Below are 19,000 nucleotides of genomic sequence, written 5' to 3' on the forward strand. Positions count from 1 at the left end.
AGTGGCGAAACACATTTTGGCCAAATTTGAGGTCGATCGGACGACATGAAATTTTGTTAGGATTATAGTAGGTGAGATTGTTAAGAATCTCACCCAATAAATAGAACAAGAAGTTTCTTTATAAAAAGTTATTGAGTATATAAGTTTTAAAAACGTAAAGATAATTATTTAATTTTAATCCGGATATATTGCGTACTATGGACATGGACAACCGTATTCGATTTTAGGCAACTCGTAATTTTCGGAATAATGGTTGTTCAAAACTTCTATTCCCCATAAATATGAGACCGATCTGAGATTGGTGATCGGCTCTCAGCATTACAATAAGTGTGAAAGTGTAATTACAATAAAAAAATCACACATAGGGTAAATGTACCAAATTCCGGCCAGCTTGCAATTCTGGCCACATTTTTTGTTCCTCGAATTTCCATGATTCTTTAGTCTTTGCATACTCTAGAGTCTAGAGATTATAAAATGCAAATAATAACAAAAAATGAATAACAGAAAATGTCGCTTGGACGAACGAATTGATGTGAAAAAGACATTGGAAGGATTCCGGAAGGGCAAGGTACTATGAGAATGAAGGTGGCCGGAATAGGCCACCAATGCTATGACTATATTTTTATTCATTTTAAAATTGTTTAAAAAAGAATGTAGAGAAAATAAAGACGATAGACTGTCTACAAGGTTCCAAGCAACACTCCTTATAAAAAAATATCAAAAAAATCAATTTGTAATAAAAATATTACATTTTAAACTTGAGACTTTGGCGCTTGCATGCAACTATGCCGAAATTTAGCACACTTACCCTAAATTGAAAAAAAAAACGGACAAAATTATTTTCATATATATTTTTTTTAAATAATAAATCTCAAACTTATGCTAAAAAATAAAAACCCCTAACTAAGGAACTCAGGGGTTAGTGGATATGTGGAAGCGTTGACAAAATCGAAAGGTTTATGATTGTTATATTTTTAAATTAATTAAAATTCACAATCTCATCTATATCATAAATTTAAATGAGCTTATCACTGGGTTTTAGAAAGCCTTATGAAGTATCAACACGTGAGGTCATAATGGTGCTTACTTGTGGGGTTCACGATGGCGCCCCTGAACATCGTCAACATTGAGATGAAATTTTTATTGATTGAATGTGCAACAAGTAAACAACGTTCTGTAAACTTGTTTGCAAAAGCTAGTTAAACTTTGAGAAAGTGCGCAGTGTTTTCTTCAAATGGACAAAAACTTTAGAATTTCAGCAAGAAATTCAATTCCTATTGAATTCGTATTTGCGAAAACTTATAAGACACAGGTCATGCAGTGTAACCATGAACTCAATTATCATCATCATTCATTCATTATCTTTTGAAAGAATGTATTCTTGTGATATCAGCATTTTATGCTGCTGTATATTTAAATAATATACATACACACTTAAGAGCTTTGATAAGACGGTCCCTTATCATTAACGGTAACAAACCAAATTTTTCTTCATAATCTAACAATGCAAAAATTGCTGAAGGAATTGAATTTTTAAGCCGATTGTATTGGAGATTTCAATGAACATTATCTTTTCAACTTCCAGATTTACTTTGAAGTGACAAATCTAAGAAACACTGCACTCTTTCACAATTTCCAAGTTGTAGATGAACACAGATTCCTCAGGAACATAAACCCACCATCGTGAGTAAACTCCTCTTGTGAATACTTTATCTGATGCTAAATGAGAATATCTGATCAACAGGGGATTGGTGGGACCTGGCCAGACTTTTGTAGTAACTGTGGTTCTGCAAATTCCTCCAACAGCTGAAGTTGGTTTGCGGGACAGAGTGACTTTGACCGCTCAAGGAATAGTATCTGCAGTTCAGTCTGTCTACCTCACAGTGTCCAGTGCAACCTCCACGCAAGACTCATCAGCTCCCTGGATGTACTGGACGTACGGGAGTCGCTGTGAATGGCGTAGTTCACCGGGAAATTGCGCTGGACACGTTTGGAGTGTGGAGATTTCTGCTCATGATTGGGAAACTGGAATTTTGAGAATTCAATCCCAACCACGAGGTCTTCTGTATAGGAATCAATTTATCGCCGGTACCCGGGATCCAGTTTTGGCCACGTATTCAGCCTCTTGTTGTCAACCGCGCGTGACTATCACGGCCTTTGATCTAGCCAACAATCAGAAATCCGTATCACTGGACGTGAGGGATATCTGGCTGAGTGAAGCAGCTATTGCAGCTGTTGTCCTGGGATGCATTCTCCTGATCATCCTCATAATCCTACTAATCGTTCTGTGTTGCTGGTGTTATCGTAGGAAACGAGCTTCACGGGATCTACCCGTCTACCGTACGGAAAGAACCCGCATGGAGCGACGTTCTTGAGGATCTTAAGATCCTCCTTCAATGTGCCACAGAATCAATGGGTGTGGGATTGTAATAAAAAATTGGGGCAAAAACCTATTTCTCAGTTTACTGCTCTTGCTCCATTTGAATGCCTTTCCGGATGTGTTATTTTGACTTACCCTTGGGTTCCTCTGAACTTCCTCGAGAGCCCTGGACATCTGGAACAACCGTGGCCACGGGAACAGGTGCCGCAGCTGGCATTAACCTGGCGTTATGGGTGAAGTCATCGAAGGTGAGTCCAGCGGACGAAAGTAAGGGGTTTTTCTTCGACATTTTCACCGATTATCGCACAAATAGCAACACTGATGACAGAGGATTGGCACGAGATCAAAAGATAACGAGAAATGGGGGCACAACACGGTAAAATTGCAACAGATAAATCACTATTTTTGCTCCAAAAATTCTGCCACGACTGGCACGAACTGTCAACCAAATTTTGGGAAATTCCCGAGAAAATCTCAATAGATGGCAGTAGTGAAGATGATTTAAAAAATAGACCTTAACGTTCAAATTTATGATCAAGAATAAATTAAAAAAAAGTATATTTTTTCTGCATCTTGTAAAAGCGATAAAACCGATAAAACCCGCCATAAGCAACAAAGGCTCTTGCTCTTGCTTTGGGAAAATTGCCGCTCTTTCGAGACACTTCCCAGGACCAGAATCTCTGAGAGGGTGGTGAAGACGACTTGTCAAGCCAAGCGAGTATCTTGTAAGTGTAGGACCATAGGAGAAGGTTTTGAAGCTTCGTATTAAAAAAGGAGTGCAAGATTTAAGATTTTTTACTGAATGCCACACACACCGAATCAATTATATCACTATGTCAAAAAAATTTCTTACTTATTGGGTTAATAATTCTGCCTCACAAAATTCCTGGAAGTCCTTGTATTTTCCTCTACAGGAAAATGAAAATCTAGCGGCATTTTTTACGAAGGTGCCCTGGTTAACTCAGCTTCGTACCACTTTTTCTCACCTCTGTAGGCCTCATTTTCCCCGAAAACATTACACCGGACACAAAAATTTTGGCATCACTACTTCTTAGATGGAACTTTCATCTACTTGTTTTCACCATTTGTAGGAGGTATCACACATTAAAAATTAATTTTAAGCTATTTTTCTAACACATGTTTTTTGACACTCGGAAAACCATTTACCCTGCATTCTGACAGTCAGTTAAGAGCTTGATTAGGTATATGATACGTATATATATATGATATATGATATATGATATGATAGGTATATGATATGATTCTCTCATAATCAGACCAATTGTAATCCTCAGATTTTCTCAAACACCTCCAATGGGTCTTACAGAACATATTTCGGACGTAACTGATTTCAAAAATGACCAGCCACCAATTTAAACTGAAATGTGGGAAGTTCCACTTTAAAACAAGGAAAATTGAATGAGAAATACTCAAAATACACCGAAGTGGCAATTAAAGAATCACATCCACCATAAGAAGTGTTTTTTGATCACTGCACAAATCAGAAAGTAGTAATCACACCTATTGCAATCCTTGTTTTTTCTTTAACGTCTCCAATCTGTTTTACAGAACATTTTTTGAACATCAGTGATTCTTAGAATTACCAATGATAATTTTGAAGTAAAATGTGAAAAATTCCGCTTGAAAACAAAGCAAATTGGATGAAAAATTCTCAAAACGCACCGAATAGGCAATGAAAGAATCACATCTACCATAAGCAGATTCAGGCTTAATGTTTAATTTAATAGAAGTGAAATAAAAACATCTGATGAAGTCTCATTTTGATGGGGAAGTGCGTGCTTTCCTTCGAGATTTAAGTGAAAATTGTTTAATATCCCAAAATTTTCTTGTAAATTTATTCAGTGGAATCTATGATAAATCAAATATCCCGAGCGGCGTGCACAGTGTGACCCAAAACAGTGAAGAATTCTCAAATTCGGTGGTCAGTAATTTTAACAGATGTTTTTACGAAGCTGCAAAATTCAATTTTCCTGAGCTGCAAGCGTGGTAATTTTTATGAATTTTCCTCCACCCACAAAAACGACCCCCTTCCAGCAAAAGATTTTCACGGTAAATATTAACCCTAATAAACCCTCTATATAACTTGGAATAGTTTCTTTTTCGAAAAGACACTTGCAGTGTGCAAAAATGCATAAAATATTACATATCAGAATTACGATTTTAGGATCATTTTTTATTTTTGCCTTTTGAACCCAGGAAAAAAGGCCTAGGCTTCCAAATTTGTCAGGAAATGTGAGATGTAGGACTAGCTTTTAGATTATAGTCCATGGATGAAATTCATTTAGTAACTTGGAAAAAATCAACTTTTACGAAGCTGCAACATTACGAAGGTGCAAAACCTTCCCCTATCTCTTTTCTTCGCGGACCGTCGTGCAGTGCAGACGTGTTTAGGAATAACTCCTCGCGAACAATCTCTGTTTTTCCAGTCACAATATGTTTTAAAATGCAGCAAAAAAACTTGTTCTACTGCGGTTCTGCGTTTCCTAATTGCGCTACTGAATTTTTCTCAAAGGGATTCAAGTAGGTTCAAGTTAACATAAATTAATTTTCTACAATTTTGCAGTGCACATTTAAAATATCCTTTGTCGCAACTTTTAGTCAGGTAAGCTACAAAATCTTTATATTCAATGTGCCATGCCATTAATGATTTCTCCTTACAAAATTGTAAAAAAAGTAACATTTTTCCAGCTTAACAAAATTTTTATTTAGTTTTTGTTTTCTTTTTAATTTTATTATTTAAAAAAGTTTTCTCCCACAGCTTTAAAATTATAAAATGAATTTTCTGGATTTTAAGGATTTTGCCTCAATTGGAGAAGATCGTCGATCGTCCCATGCAAAAATTTCCTATTAATATTTTTTTTTTCAAATTTTGGTAAAAAAATACTCAAAAGAAAATTTCCTCAAAAGCCGTTATTTCGTTGCTTTTTGAAAAAAATTCACTAATTTTTCGTCGTTAATCCCGTTGTTATCTGAGTCGCATTTAGCTCACGAGACAGCGCTAGTGGTATGTTGTCAAAGAATTTTCTTTGCTCGCTGTTTTTTAATGTTGATTCTCCTCCAATTAGTGAATTTTCCGTGATAATTTTGACTGTGGTGCACGTGTGAAGTGAAACGGATTGTGAGAAAAGGTGTGTTGTTTGAGAAAATGATTGTAAATGGGTCAAATGGGGGAAATATGGGATGGAATTTGGTGAAAAATGTGTGACGACCTCGACTAGCAATGGCTGCTATTGCTATCGATTGTATGATGTGATTTTTTCTCACGCACTTTTTCACCCAATTCCCCCAGGAAAATGCCCCAAAAATGTGATGAGTGAGTGATCAGGAAGTCATTGGGGTGCTTTTGTGTGTTTCAGGTGCAGAACAGGTGCCGGGAGTGCTGTGAAAATACCTTGGCAATTTACGGAAATGCTAAGTAATACGTCGAGAAACAAAATGGTGTTTCCATTGTACATTATTTGAGGGGAAAGAATCAATAGTGTTGTGTGAATAATTGAGAGATAGAGATAGGAGGGACTTAGAGAGTGTGTAGACATGTTTCCACAAATACAATGTCCTGTGTGCAAGCTCTTCCTGCTCCAGGGGATGACCCTGGATTCTCATTTAGACACTCACCCAAAGGACAGTGTCATATCTGCCCTTGTCTCATTGACCCTGGGCAATGGTGGTACTCCTGGTGGTGCCCAGGCATCCCTCATTGGTATGCCCCAGGGATCTATGGGAGTGCCCCAGAACAATCTCACGATTGTCAACAGTCAAAGTACTCAGTTGATTCGCCGCACTACAATGCAGCAACCTATAAATACCTCAAATCAGCCCTATACTCTGGTACCAGCTCAGATGATTTCTGGTCCAGCCACAACAACCTGGCCCTACTGTCTCCTCCCACCCAAATCAAATTGTAAATATGATAATGAGCCTTATATGGCCACAGGGCATTCTGCCAATGAGAGCCTCTACTCTGAGGGTCAATCTGAACCCATGGCTGAGGCTGAGTGGGATTATTACGAAGGTGAGGGACAAGAAAGTGCAATACAGACAAATCAGGAGGATTCTGAGGTTCAGGATGGGGAAAATGCGTATCCGGAAGATTGTAAGGATGATGAGCAGATTGTAGAGCCACCGAAGGAGGAGCCACATGATGAAGATGTGGCTGACGAGATGCAAGAGATAAAGACTGATCAGCCCAAAGCACGCCGACGTTTTAGGGTGCTCAGTTCGGTCACACTTTCTCCTGAGAGCACTCTGAAAATGCAAGATATTATCTATCACCAGTCAACGGTCAAAGAATCCACCAGTACTTTAAGTAATTGTCCAGAGAATTTATTGGGAAGCTCTAAGAAGGTGTCGGATGATGACACAAAACTAACAGAGTGTTTGACAGCTGCCAAGACCAGTGTTATTCGGATGGTGACTTCAGCATCTGTGCCACTTCCGTTGCCATCATACATAAATCTAGAGAAAAAACCGAAAGTGGAAGTGAAAGAGGAGAAGCAGGAGCAGGAGGAGGAGGAGCACGAGGAGCAGGAGAAGAAGAAGGAAGAGGAGACAAAGGAATCAGAAACACTGCCAGCCAGATCATCAAATTTTCCCACTACAAGTCCCAGGAAATTCCTCAGCAAAACACCAAAGAAATTGGTTGTTAAATTCAAGAATCCCATTGTCATCCATGATACACCTGATGAGGTTAAAATTGAACCTCCGTGTGAGGTGGAGATCAATAAGGTTGCAGTGGGAGAGCCATCGACATCGGCAGAAGGGCAAAAGGCAGGAGATGAGGAAGGTGCCAAGGAAGGGGAGAAGCCTGAACTATTAGCCGATATCAAGGAAGAGAAAGAGGAGGCTTCCAAAGTCAAAGATGAGGATTGTCAGAAAATTGAAGATACACCTAATCAGGATGATTTTAAAGTGCAAGAAATCAAAGCGGAAGAAGTTGCAATGGAAGATGAAAAACAAAATCCAGTGATAACAGTGGAGGATGATAAGGGTGAGGTAGAAAAAGTCCCAGAAGCCACTGCAGCCGAAAAAGAAGTGAAGAAAGATGAGGAGGAATATCCACAGGAATCAAGTAGTGTGGTGAAGCCAATCTTTACAATTCAAGTGGAAATGTCCCCTGAGCCTACTAAGATGGAAATTGATCCTGAGACAAGACCACCACCAGAGGTGCCCACATCCAAACCACAAGTGTTCACAATTAAAGAGGAGGATGGGGATAAAAAGGAAGAGAAAGTTTTTCCATCATCTTCCTCCTCTTCGTCTTCCTCTTCCTCGGCATCATCATCAGCTGGCACTTCAGCTTCTTCCTCCTCATCAGCGTCATCGTCAGCTGGAACATCGTCCAATCAGGCAGAATTCACAGCTCCCAATTCCCAGGGATTCTTCGAGGAAGCCGCTGGACCCAGTAGATTTGACTATGGCTTCACGGAATTCCTGGGATACAATGAGAGTGAAGGTGATATATTTTCCAATGATCGTTCTGTTCGCTTCTCACCCATGGCCATCATGAATGAAGATCTGTCCTGGGAACAGTATACACAGTTGGAGAGTAATCAGAATTCCTATGTGGATCTCGATACGTGTCGAACGCATTCGATGGGCGTTAGTCGAGCCCCATCGGCTGATAGCCTCAATATCAGGACAGATGAGAAGATGCCGGCCAAAGGAGAAATTTCTGAGCAGGAGAGCAATGGAGATATTGATGGTCTTTGGAATATTCCGGTAAGTAAAATTGTCAAAAGGATCCCCCCTACAAAATTCCTAACTAAACCTTAACTGCTGGATTCCTCGAAAAAGCCTAAGAAAGAAGAAAAGTGAAGAAAATTGTGAAAAACGCTGTTGAAGAAATCCTAGAAAATTGTAAAAAAAAAGTGCTCCCATTCCCTCTACATGCCCTGTGAACATCCTGAGCCAATTAACCCTCTAACAGTGTTTTCTTTAATATCCAAAAAAAGTAGTTAAATAATTTTGTCTAGGGTAATTAATGGTCCACTGAACTCAAAAATACCATCCATTCTTCATTATCTCTTTCCGTTTGGGCGCCAGGTGAGAAAAGGTAAAGACCGCCTCCAGGCGGTCATATCGGTTTAACCTTTTAACGACGAGACAGTTTTCGCGGACCGAAAATCAGCAATAAAAATGAAACCAATGAACAAAACCAGTAAAAGGTCTTATATCTGACCTTCGAAAAGCCAACAGAGTCTGATTAGATGTATTTTTTGTCTCTATGAACGATAGAGACAAAATTGTCCTAAAAATTTAAGTATTTTTCTGACAATACTAATGAATAATAATTTTCAATCTAATCAAAAATATTATGTTTGAGTATTGTAGTTTCTTTTCCCAAAACGGTTTTGCTTAAAAAAAAAATTGAAAGTATAAAAAATATTTAAAATTCATTTTCAATATGAGAATTTAAAAATTCGTAATTTTTTAGCTCAAAAATTTACTATATAGCTAATGGCTGGAGACTTGCAAAAAATATCCTAGATTTCTTCAACATTCTATACTTTACAATTATGTACAAACATAAGGAAAAAATAACTTTAGGAAGTCAGGAAAAATTATTTTCTTTATGAGACACCGGTGTTCCAGTCGTCCTTAAAGGGTTAAGGCATAAAAAGACTGAAATATTTTTATTGAAAATTAGTGAACAAAAACAAAAAATAGTAAAATAAATGAATTTTAAATGTTTTTTATGGATGAATGTTGTATGATTATCTAAGAAATGATAATTTTTAGGAAAAAAACGTTTATAATTTTTATAATTAGACGTTAATGAAGCTCAAGGTGTTTCAATAAGACTGATTTTTACCGAATAGGTCACAGATCAGCTATGAAAACGTCACATTCTTGTATAATTTGAAGGTCCTTTGAAATACATTGCTCATCTTCTGGTTTTATTTCACGATCTGGGGTATTAACGGATGAATTAGAGAATTCATCATCACTGTTGAAGTCTGCTTCTTTATCAATTTCGCTTAATTCGCAGAAATCGACCATTTTACTCATTCTGGACAGTCTTCGTGTAATCTCAATTGTTTTCCATGATTAATATATTGCAAAATAATAATATATTTTACTAGAACAACCAAAACAATTAAATAAAAAAATCGGTAATTTTTGAAAATTTTACCTGAGTGAATTGTATTTTCCCGACGATTTCCGGAATCCCCACCTCGTTAACTATTATTTACGTCGGTTTGTGTTTTACTATTGGTTTGTGGTTTACTGTTTTACTACTACGTCCTTCTAGGTTTATCCCAACTCCGATGCCGCACCGAGATTCTCCAGTTCATATGACATGTCCGTTGCCAGGGAAAGCTGGAGCCTGAGCAGTGATCAGAATAATCAGCAGGATGCCTCACACATTGCCACCCATATTATTCCAAAATTGTAAGAAATCCCCCGGAATTTATTAATCTCTTTGGGGATTAACTTATTAACATCCTGCATTTCTAGCACTTCTTTGGCTGCGCAGAATGGGGAGGATCAGAAAACACTGGTTCCTACCCTGGCAGATCTGGACAGTTCATCTAGTTTCAAGAAGAATGCCGAGGAGAAAAAAAAGCCTTTCGTGAGAGTACTAAAATATCCCTGTTCGATATGTTCACGTTCTTTTAGGCTCTACCGTCAGAGAAAGTATCACATGTTCAATGATCATCAGGAATTTCTTGCATCTGAGAGGAGAAATAAACAATTCAGAACAAAAGGTAAAGCAAATATTTAATTTGAAAACTGCCCACATATTTTTACCACTTTCTTTTTTTTTAATACTTTTTTTATGTTGTGAAATGATATATTTTCTATAAGAAAAAATTGTCTAGAACATTATTTTAATAAGATTTCTTTTTTAATTGAAACAAAAGTTGCATCGCTGCAATTAGTAATTTGCGCATTGCAAATATATTCTAAAATCTTTATCAATAATTTTTTTTCAATACGGCTTTTTCTTTAAGAAAAAATTACTTGTTCAGGGGCTTGTTAAGTAGATTTAATGCCCTAGACCATTTACGACCTAAGCCGAGAGTCGGCTTAACATAATTATAGTCAAAATAATTATTTGACTAAATTCCCATCAGTTTCCCACTAACTAAGCCGTTTCTCAGCTTAAGCCGAGAGCAGATTAGTCGGAAATTGCTGAAAATGTAATCTGATCATTATTTTGATTATAATTACATTAAATCGTCTCTCGGTTTAACCTGCTTAACCGTTTAAGGACGAAAGGGTAAAAAATTTTGGGTCAGAAAAAATCACTTTTTCTGACTTCTTATGGTGTCTACACACTAGAAGCAATTTTCGTCGAAAATATATTTCAATAGCCTGTCTTATATCACACATTTCCTGAAAAACTAGGATATATTCATTAAAGGAACATGGGAAAAATATGAAGTATTCGAAACCAGAGTATTCTGAAGTTTAAAAGGTAAAACGATTTACTTCTAGTCTTCAGTGACCAACTCTAAAAAAACATGCTATAAAGGAATTCTTTTGCCGAAACTACCCTGAAAATACCCCTCCCCTACCCCCTCCAACCCCTCGAAAATCATGTTTTTTTTGGTATATTTCAAAATTAACCCGAACGATTTCATTTATTTTCGGATATATTAACTAGTTCAGGAGAACATTTTGTCCATAGCTACCCATGACCGCAAAATTCGCTATTTTAAATTTTCTAAGGTCAAAAGGCAACCAGAGCTTAATTTTTAACGGTATTGTTTAAATTTGGACTTTTGGAAAGGTCTTGAAATTCAAATCCGATTGCATCGGTCTCAATAGGTAAGGAATCAATAAAGTACCGGTAATTGAGTAAGTGAAGGTGTTCAGGCTTCGGACACACTCTGGCTTCCAACACTTCATATTTTTCGCTTTGACGAATATGACCTTATCTATGGTATTATATTGCAATAAATAATCGACACATTTTTCCTGAAAAAAATCAGGTCAGATTCATTAAAGGAATATGAGAAAAACATGAAGAGTTTGAAGCCAGAGTGTGTGCGAAGCCTGAAAGTCTTCCCCTAAATATTGCTTTTTTTTTTAATTTTACGATTTTTTTATCTGGAGTTGTTCAAACACTGATAGATATTAACTTCCGGTCCTTTGATGACCCCACCCTTCGCATATGTGAATTTTTATATCGCATTATTTTATTTACATTAGGTCCGCTTCTTCCTCCATCCCTTTCAAAATAATATTTTCTAATTTATTTCAATATTGGCCCGACCGATTTCGTCTATTTTCGGATTTGTTGTATAGCAGCTATTCCTGTTTAACTCGTTCCAGACCGCAGCATATGTTGCAAGCCAATTTCACAATTTTTTAATTAAAAATATCTAAGCTCAGGAATTAATTGAGGTCCTACAAATAATATCTTACTTTTGAACATCCTTATAGTTTGTAATCATCCAAAAGAATTGAATTTTTCTTAGTTCTGAATAATTAATAAAACACTGTTTTTCACTGAATATTCATATGCTGCTTTGGGTACTCAGAGTCCCAAAAGAGAGGAAAGAGTTAACATTATTTCAATAGACACCTATGCCCAGAAAGTTCGCCATTTTAAATGTTCGAACTACTTTAGAAGAGAATCCTTAATTTTTAACAGAATTGTTTAAATTTGGATTTTTTTGGAAAGTTTGTTGAAATTGTCAACCCAGATGCATCGGTTTCAATCGGTATTGAATCGATGAAGTACCCGTAAATGATTTACCTTTCTCGAACATACTTTTTTATTTGTTTATATGCTTGTTTTTGCTATACTCATGCGAAAAATATCTTAAAATGTGCATTAGTTGACCAATTTTCGATTTCGCTTTTATAATTTTTATGGATCAGTTTAATCAGTAATAAACCGGTAGGGTAAGATGGGGTAATTTGGAATCAGGTCTAATTTGGAACCTTGAGATTTGCTTTAGATGTCAGAAAGAAAAAAAAAACAACAACGAAGAAATAATCTCCAATGTAAAGTCTTATACATCATGGTTTTCTTTTTCCATTTGATCATCTGAAACAGAGTGGCAGAAGTGAAAAACCTCAAAATTCCAAATTTGCCCATCTTACTCAATGTACCCAAAATATTCATGAAGAGCTCTTTCTCGTGCGTTTGAGCATTCTGCAAATTTGGAACATTTTGTCATAATTAGATGGATCATAATTAGGGGGAAGCGGGTCTTTATTGGGTTGGTACTATATTATTATATGATATTTTTAGTGGATTCCTAAAGGATGCTGGGGCTTAAAATTAATTCTGTTCAACTGGTTGATCTTGACTTAGAAATATGTGGAAAAAATAATAAACCGTACTCACTATGGCGTTGTTATCTTGTAATCTCTAATCTGAAAAGGGCTGTTAAGGCCATCATCGTGAGTGGCAAAATAGTCACTTTGACGTTTCGTAATCTTGTTAAGTTTTTTTTTTTGTTTACATTTTGGTGTTTGTCGTCACAATGAGTCACAAGTACAATAAACAGCGTTTATTAAAATTAAATTAAATTAAATTAAATTAAATTAATACTTACAGAATTATCGGTGTTTTTCTCCATTTTGTTGACCGGCTCAAACCAAAACACTGCACAAATTCTGAGGTTATGTAATTTCTCGTTCAATTTTAGCTTTTTCTGAAAGCCCCCCCCATAGCAAAATTCCGCAAAAATTCCAATGGAAAAGTTGCGTCCAAATGGCTAAATTCGCTGGAATTTGACGCTAAAATTCCACTAAGTTTTCCTATGGAATATAAAGCCGGAAATTCCATGGAAATCATAGTGCTCCATGGAATTTACTAGTACGACATGCTGGAATTCCAGCGTTAAATTCCGCGGTATTCCGCGGAAGATTTATATGGAAACTCACACGTGAAACGTCCGCGGGATAAGCTGGAAAAAACATATGGAAATTTCCACTATCTTTCCATAGTGTTTTATATGGATTTTTCCACTAAGTTTTCTGAAATGTCAAACAAATAAAATGGTGTTGCGACAACTTTTAGAATTTGTTTCCAAACCTTCCGCAAACATTTCTAGTGATTCATGTGGCAATTATAATATAATTAATTATGCGACACTGCGTTTCGTGTAGATAATAATGAAGTGATTACATTAAATAGGTCGCCAACCTAAAATAATACTGTTTTTATGTTAATTAATAAATATTTTCGAAAAAATTATTTTTTTTTACAAAATATTTTTTTATTGCTCAAAGTGTTAATTCGTTATTGCTGATTTAGTAAAACATATTATAATCCTCGTAATCTTTGCTATTTCTTTAATATTCGGAAGTAAAATCACGAGGTGCATGTGACAGCTTCAGTTTTTCTCCATTTTATTTTGGTGGAAAAATCCACATAAATTCCACGAGCATTTCCATGGATGTATTCTATATGAAAAATCCAGCATAAATCCATTAAATTTTCCTTGGAACATATTATGGAAAATTCATATGGAATTTTTTAAGGCAAATAGTGGAAAATTTCGAGGATTTTTTCGCTTGTTATTCCTATTCCGCTTTCTTTTGCTATGGGGCCGAAAGCTTTCGGAAAGGCATGAAGTTAGCTGCTAGTACTTAACAAAATAAAATTTTTACGAGATTACAAGATTACGCACCCCAGAGTCCATTATTTCGTTATGTTCTCGTAATGTATTTTATGAATGGAAAATTTTAACAAGATTACAGATTACGGAGATTACGAGATAACAACGCCATAGTGAGTACGGCTATTGTATATCCATATAGCCCCCCGCTTCCCGTTATTGTATTTTATGAAGTATATATTCTTACTACCGTTTTAAATCTTTTATGGCCTCTACACACTAGAGAAACTTACGTCCATATTGAAGAGTTTTTCTTACACATAAGTATGGAATTTGCTTCAATATGGACATAAATTCATCTAGTGTGTAGGTAGATGCCATAAGACTGTCAATCCACATTTATAATAACTTTATTTTACTACAAATTAGTCTTAAACTCTTTTTTCTATCTTTGCGAGTTAAACTGTTAAAGCTGTTCAAGCATTTTTTAATCTGTTTTTTGAAAAAAAAAAATGTTTCTTCGATAATTGAGAAATTGAAAAAAAATTGAAGAAGGTCTATGGAGGCTATCTATAGAAAAAAATTTGAGCCGCTATCTTTTTTACCTTTGAAGATAGTGAATTTTGAATTTTTCGATTTGTGACTTTTTGCCCCAGTCTCCCCTACTTTATAGGTGAAAGTGAAATTGATCTTTAATAAATTTGAATGGCTCTAGCCTTTGGTTGAGATAAAATTCTATTTCAGAAGAATTTTTTTTAAACATAAAAAATTTAAAGAACCAATTAAATGTGCTGAATATTGGATCAATGATGGTCAAAAAATTCATCCTTCTTCTTGTTTTTACTTGTAATGTAGTTCAAACCGACCCATCTGCTGCAACATCAACGACAACGTCAGGAGCAAGTTTGAGTCAGTCGGAGGATGATAAGGCCACCAGTTATCCCACCTCGACCTTCTTCATTGACTTCAATATCAAACAGATGAAAGACAAGACAACAATCACGAGTGAACTGCAGGATCTCGTGACGGCATTCAATACGAAACGTTTGTACTTCTGCATGATGTGCAAGGGGCAGTACTCAAAGATCAGGGACTACGATAAGCATCTGTCCATCCATCCGGCTGAGTGTTATTCGTGTGGGAAAATGTTTAAGAGCTGGAAGACACTGCTAAATCACCTGAAGCGCCATTTGGGCATGATTGAGTACATTTGTCGTCTGTGCGACAAGCAATTCTCCAGTCGACAGAGTCTGATGGAGCACGAGAGGATGCATACGGGAGAGACACCGATAAAGTGTAACATGTGTCCACGGACATTCCGTCGGCAATCGAATTTGTTGCAGCACAAGAATAACCATCATATGAAAATTCGGCCACGTGTGAAGGATTATCTGTGTCACTGTGGTGAGGTATTTCATACAAAAGCGAAATTTCTTTGGCACAAGGAGACACACGAGAAGATACCCAAGGGTTGTCCGTTCTGTCGGGAGCGTTTTATCCATCGTAACAGTCTTTCACGGCACATCCGATTGGCACATGCTGAGAAGTATATTGAGTTGAATAAGGAAACTGTGACGTGTCATATTTGTGAGAAGCACTACCTGAAGACCAGCATAAAGACGCACATGTTGATTCACACAGAACAGGTGAACTTTGAGTGTAGTATCTGCAATAAGTCCTTCAGCACCAAGTGGAACCTCAAGATGCACAAATGGATTCATGCAAGTCGCACAGCCATGCCCTTCAAGTGCTCCATATGTCCCAAGGCATTTATACGCCAGAGTGATCTTCAGGATCATATCAATCGTCACAAGTCCATCAAACCCTTCACCTGTGACTACTGTGGATGCCAATTTGGGCGGAAGTACAATTGGTTGCGTCATACACGTGAGCACATTACCGAGAAGCAGCATACGTGCAACATTTGTGGAAAATCCTTCCACAGGGCCTACTATCTGAAGGAACATTCACGCTCTCATACCAACGAACGGCCCTATGAGGTCTTGTTCCTTTTTTTTTGTTGGATTTCGTTTTATTTCAGAAAAAAACGGACTTGAAACTAATAGAATGCTCTTTTTCTTGCAGTGCATCATTTGCGGAAAGACTTCGGCCACAAAGACAAATCACAATAAACATGTTAAGATTCATCATGCGAGGGATCCGTTGACAGCTGAGGGGTAAATTTAAGAAGAATTATAATGTCCTCTTCGTACCAGATTTATGTCAATATTGAAGCAAATCGCCTACACTTTTGTAGGAAGAACTCAAATATTGACATAAATTTCTCTAGTGCGTAGTAGATATAGGGTAAAAGTCCTAATTCAAAACCATTTCCAGACGCTTTAACTTTGACAGAAGTTTCAACACATTAAGTTCATATTAGGTGAGATTCTTAATAATCTCACCTACTATAATCCTAACAAAATTTCATGTCGTCCGATCGAGCTCAAACTTGACCAAAATGTGTTTCAGCACTTCCTGATCACGAATATATATGTGGCTAATTTACGTTCCCGGCCGGCCGGCCGTTCTTTGGAGCTTAAATGCTCCTAAACTAAAAAAGATATCGACTTGCGGTTTTCGGCAAAGGTTATATATCGGGTGAAAATTGCAACTTGGTGCATTGACCCCCCACCCCCCATCCCTCCTTCCGCCATTTTGAATACCCCCTTTTTTTGTTTTCTCAATGGCTCCGCCCCTATGGCATCGAGCGGGCTCAAATTTTAGTATGTTATAGCTGGGCCTTAGGGCTTTCCATCAATACCAAACTTAAGGTCACACGACCCCCCTGACCCTAGCTATAAGGGTCCAAAAAAAATTTCTTAAAATGGCTATAACTCCGGTTCTAATTGTCAGAATTTAAAAAGTGAGGGCTTTTTGGAAAGCTCTCATGAAATGCCACTTCCCCTTCTAACATGATAAGTTCATAAAACCACCGCTAGGGGCGCTATTTTTAAAAAGAAGATTTTTCAATTTTCTAAAATAACTCAAAAATTCCATTGTGCATCGGGCTGAAATTTTAGTACGTTGTAGCCCTTGATTATACCTATCAAACAAAAAAAAACTTAAGTTGATCTATAACCCCTGACCCCAGCTATAAGGGGTCAAAGTTCGAACATTGACCGGCCTCTATCTCCGGTTCTAATTAACATAGCGACCTAAATTTTACCTTTTTGGTTTCGTCTCGATGAGCACTTTCAGATGGAAATTCAAAAATTCACCACAGGTGGCGCTGCGATAGCGTCAAAATTCATCGAAATTCAAACTAATTTTTCTCAGAAACGGCATTGTGCAATCAAATTTTAGTATGTTGTAGTCCAGTCTAGGACGTTTCCAAAATGGTGCGTATTTGCACTGTGGTTTCAATAGAACCGGAGATATGATGGTGACTTTTTGAATTTCCATCTGAAAGTACTCATCGAGACGAACCCAAAAACCCAAAATTTAGGACAAAATGTTAATTAGAACCGGAGATAGAGGCCGGTCAATTTTCGAACTTTGACCCTTTATAGCTCGGGTCAGGGGTTATGGATCGACTTAAGTATTTTTTTGTTTGATAGGTATAATCTGCGGCTACAACATACTAAAATTTCAGCCCGATGCACAAAGGAATTTTTGAGTTATTTAACTTAGAAAATTTCTAAAATCTTTTTAAAAATAGCGCCCCTAGCGGTGGTTTTATGAACTTATCATGTTAGAAGGGGAAGTGGCATTTGACGAGAGCTTTCCAAAACGCTCTCATTTTTTTTAAATTCTGACAATTAGAGCCGGAGTTATGGTCATTGGGGGTCCGTGGTGCAATTGGCAAGAGCTTTCAGCTCTTGGGCGGTGTGACCCTCGGCTCGACTGTCACAGTTGTGAGTTCGAGTCCCGCCCGGTGCAAATGATTGAAGCGTCGAATGGACATTTTCACGAAACATTGCAATCTGAATAATAAACTTGTAAACTGAACAATGTACAAAATGGCAATAAGAGCCCGGTAAGTACATTGAAATAAATAAAAATAAATAAATAAAGTTATGCCCATTTTAATACTTTTTTTGGCCCCTCTAGCTCGGGTCAGGGGGGTCGGGGGGCCTTGAGTTTGGTATTGATCGAAAGCTCTAAGGCCCAGCTATTTAGATTTGAGACCCTTAAATGACCCTCTAACAAATTTTCGCACTCTCGTCAAAGACACCCACAACGTGTCGCAAGGTGTAGTTATCACATCGAGATCTTTCTAACGAAATTTTGTCAAAACGAGTTTTATTACAAATTTGACAAAATTTTTCATATTTTACATGGAAAAACTTCAAATTTTTGTCGCATAGTGAATCGTGATCTTTAAACACGATATATCCCCCAATTAACTTTTTAGACATAAAAATCATCGTAAAAAAAAAAGAAGAAATAAGTAAACTATTGTGAAATGAAGTAATTTTTAAGGGAAAAAAGAAAGTAAAAGCGAGAAGAATTACCAATTAATTTTAGCCAATTAATTTGCAATTAAGTTAATATTGTAAAATGCGTGGATGTAAGGTAAAGTACCCTTTATTCGACCGGTTCCTCTATTCGACCGGTAGATTTATTTATTCAATTTAATTATATTTGCTATAATATTTTGTGTATGATCTAACATTAATAGGTCAATTATTCTTTAAATAATACGATTCAGTGACAAATTCATAGAAATTGATGAAATTCACCATCAAATATTCAAAAATTGACCCACCGGTCGAATAGAGGAACCCGGTCGAGTAAGGGTACTTTACCTTATATGCAATGCATTTATATTTGTGTGGTATGCAAGAGAAATATTGAATATTTTGTGGATGTGATTTGCATTATTGAACACATTATTAATATAAAATAGGCTCCATAAGTTGAAATAATGAAAAGAAAAAGTAATATCGTGTAAGGATTATTTGATAAGATTCTTTAAGAATATTTTATTTCCCTCGGAGATGTTGTTAGGCTAGGCTAGAGATTCTAGTTTGTAAGCTCAACACTGAGATTTTACTCTACACGTGTAAGAACTTAAGAAAACTCCCCCAGGAAAATGTTTTTTTCTGCATAATGCAATCGATAGTGGAAT

At 36.7% G+C, this 19,000-nt stretch overlaps 2 protein-coding genes across 6 annotated transcripts in view; one reads left to right on the forward strand and one right to left on the reverse strand.

Annotated features, from left to right (window-relative positions):
• The window catches only part of LOC129799731 (mucin-2-like), a 54,320-nt gene extending 51,487 nt beyond the window's left edge, over nt 1-2,833 (reverse strand). Inside the window, exon 1 of the mRNA XM_055843899.1 lies at nt 2,516-2,833. Coding sequence (XP_055699874.1) covers nt 2,516-2,669 — 154 coding nt within the window. The 5' untranslated portion in view covers nt 2,670-2,833. The remainder of the gene's footprint in view (nt 1-2,515) is intronic.
• A 2,561-nt stretch (nt 2,834-5,394) lies between these two features.
• Nucleotides 5,395-19,000, forward strand: part of LOC129799738 (uncharacterized) — a 155,229-nt gene continuing 141,623 nt past the window's right edge. Inside the window, exons 1-7 of one of the 5 annotated variants that reach the window (XM_055843910.1) lie at nt 5,395-5,529; nt 5,758-8,119; nt 9,654-9,793; nt 9,860-10,110; nt 14,782-15,926; nt 16,012-16,103; nt 18,100-18,277. In XM_055843910.1, the coding sequence (XP_055699885.1) occupies nt 5,936-8,119; nt 9,654-9,793; nt 9,860-10,110; nt 14,782-15,926; nt 16,012-16,103; nt 18,100-18,253 (3,966 nt within the window). In that variant the 5' untranslated portion in view covers nt 5,395-5,529; nt 5,758-5,935 and the 3' untranslated portion in view covers nt 18,254-18,277. The other 4 variants (XM_055843913.1, XM_055843911.1, XM_055843912.1 and 1 more) reach the window with 4 other exon arrangements.

Source organism: Phlebotomus papatasi, chromosome 1 (genome assembly GCF_024763615.1).
Source record: "Phlebotomus papatasi isolate M1 chromosome 1, Ppap_2.1, whole genome shotgun sequence".
NCBI lineage: Eukaryota > Metazoa > Arthropoda > Insecta > Diptera > Psychodidae > Phlebotomus > Phlebotomus papatasi.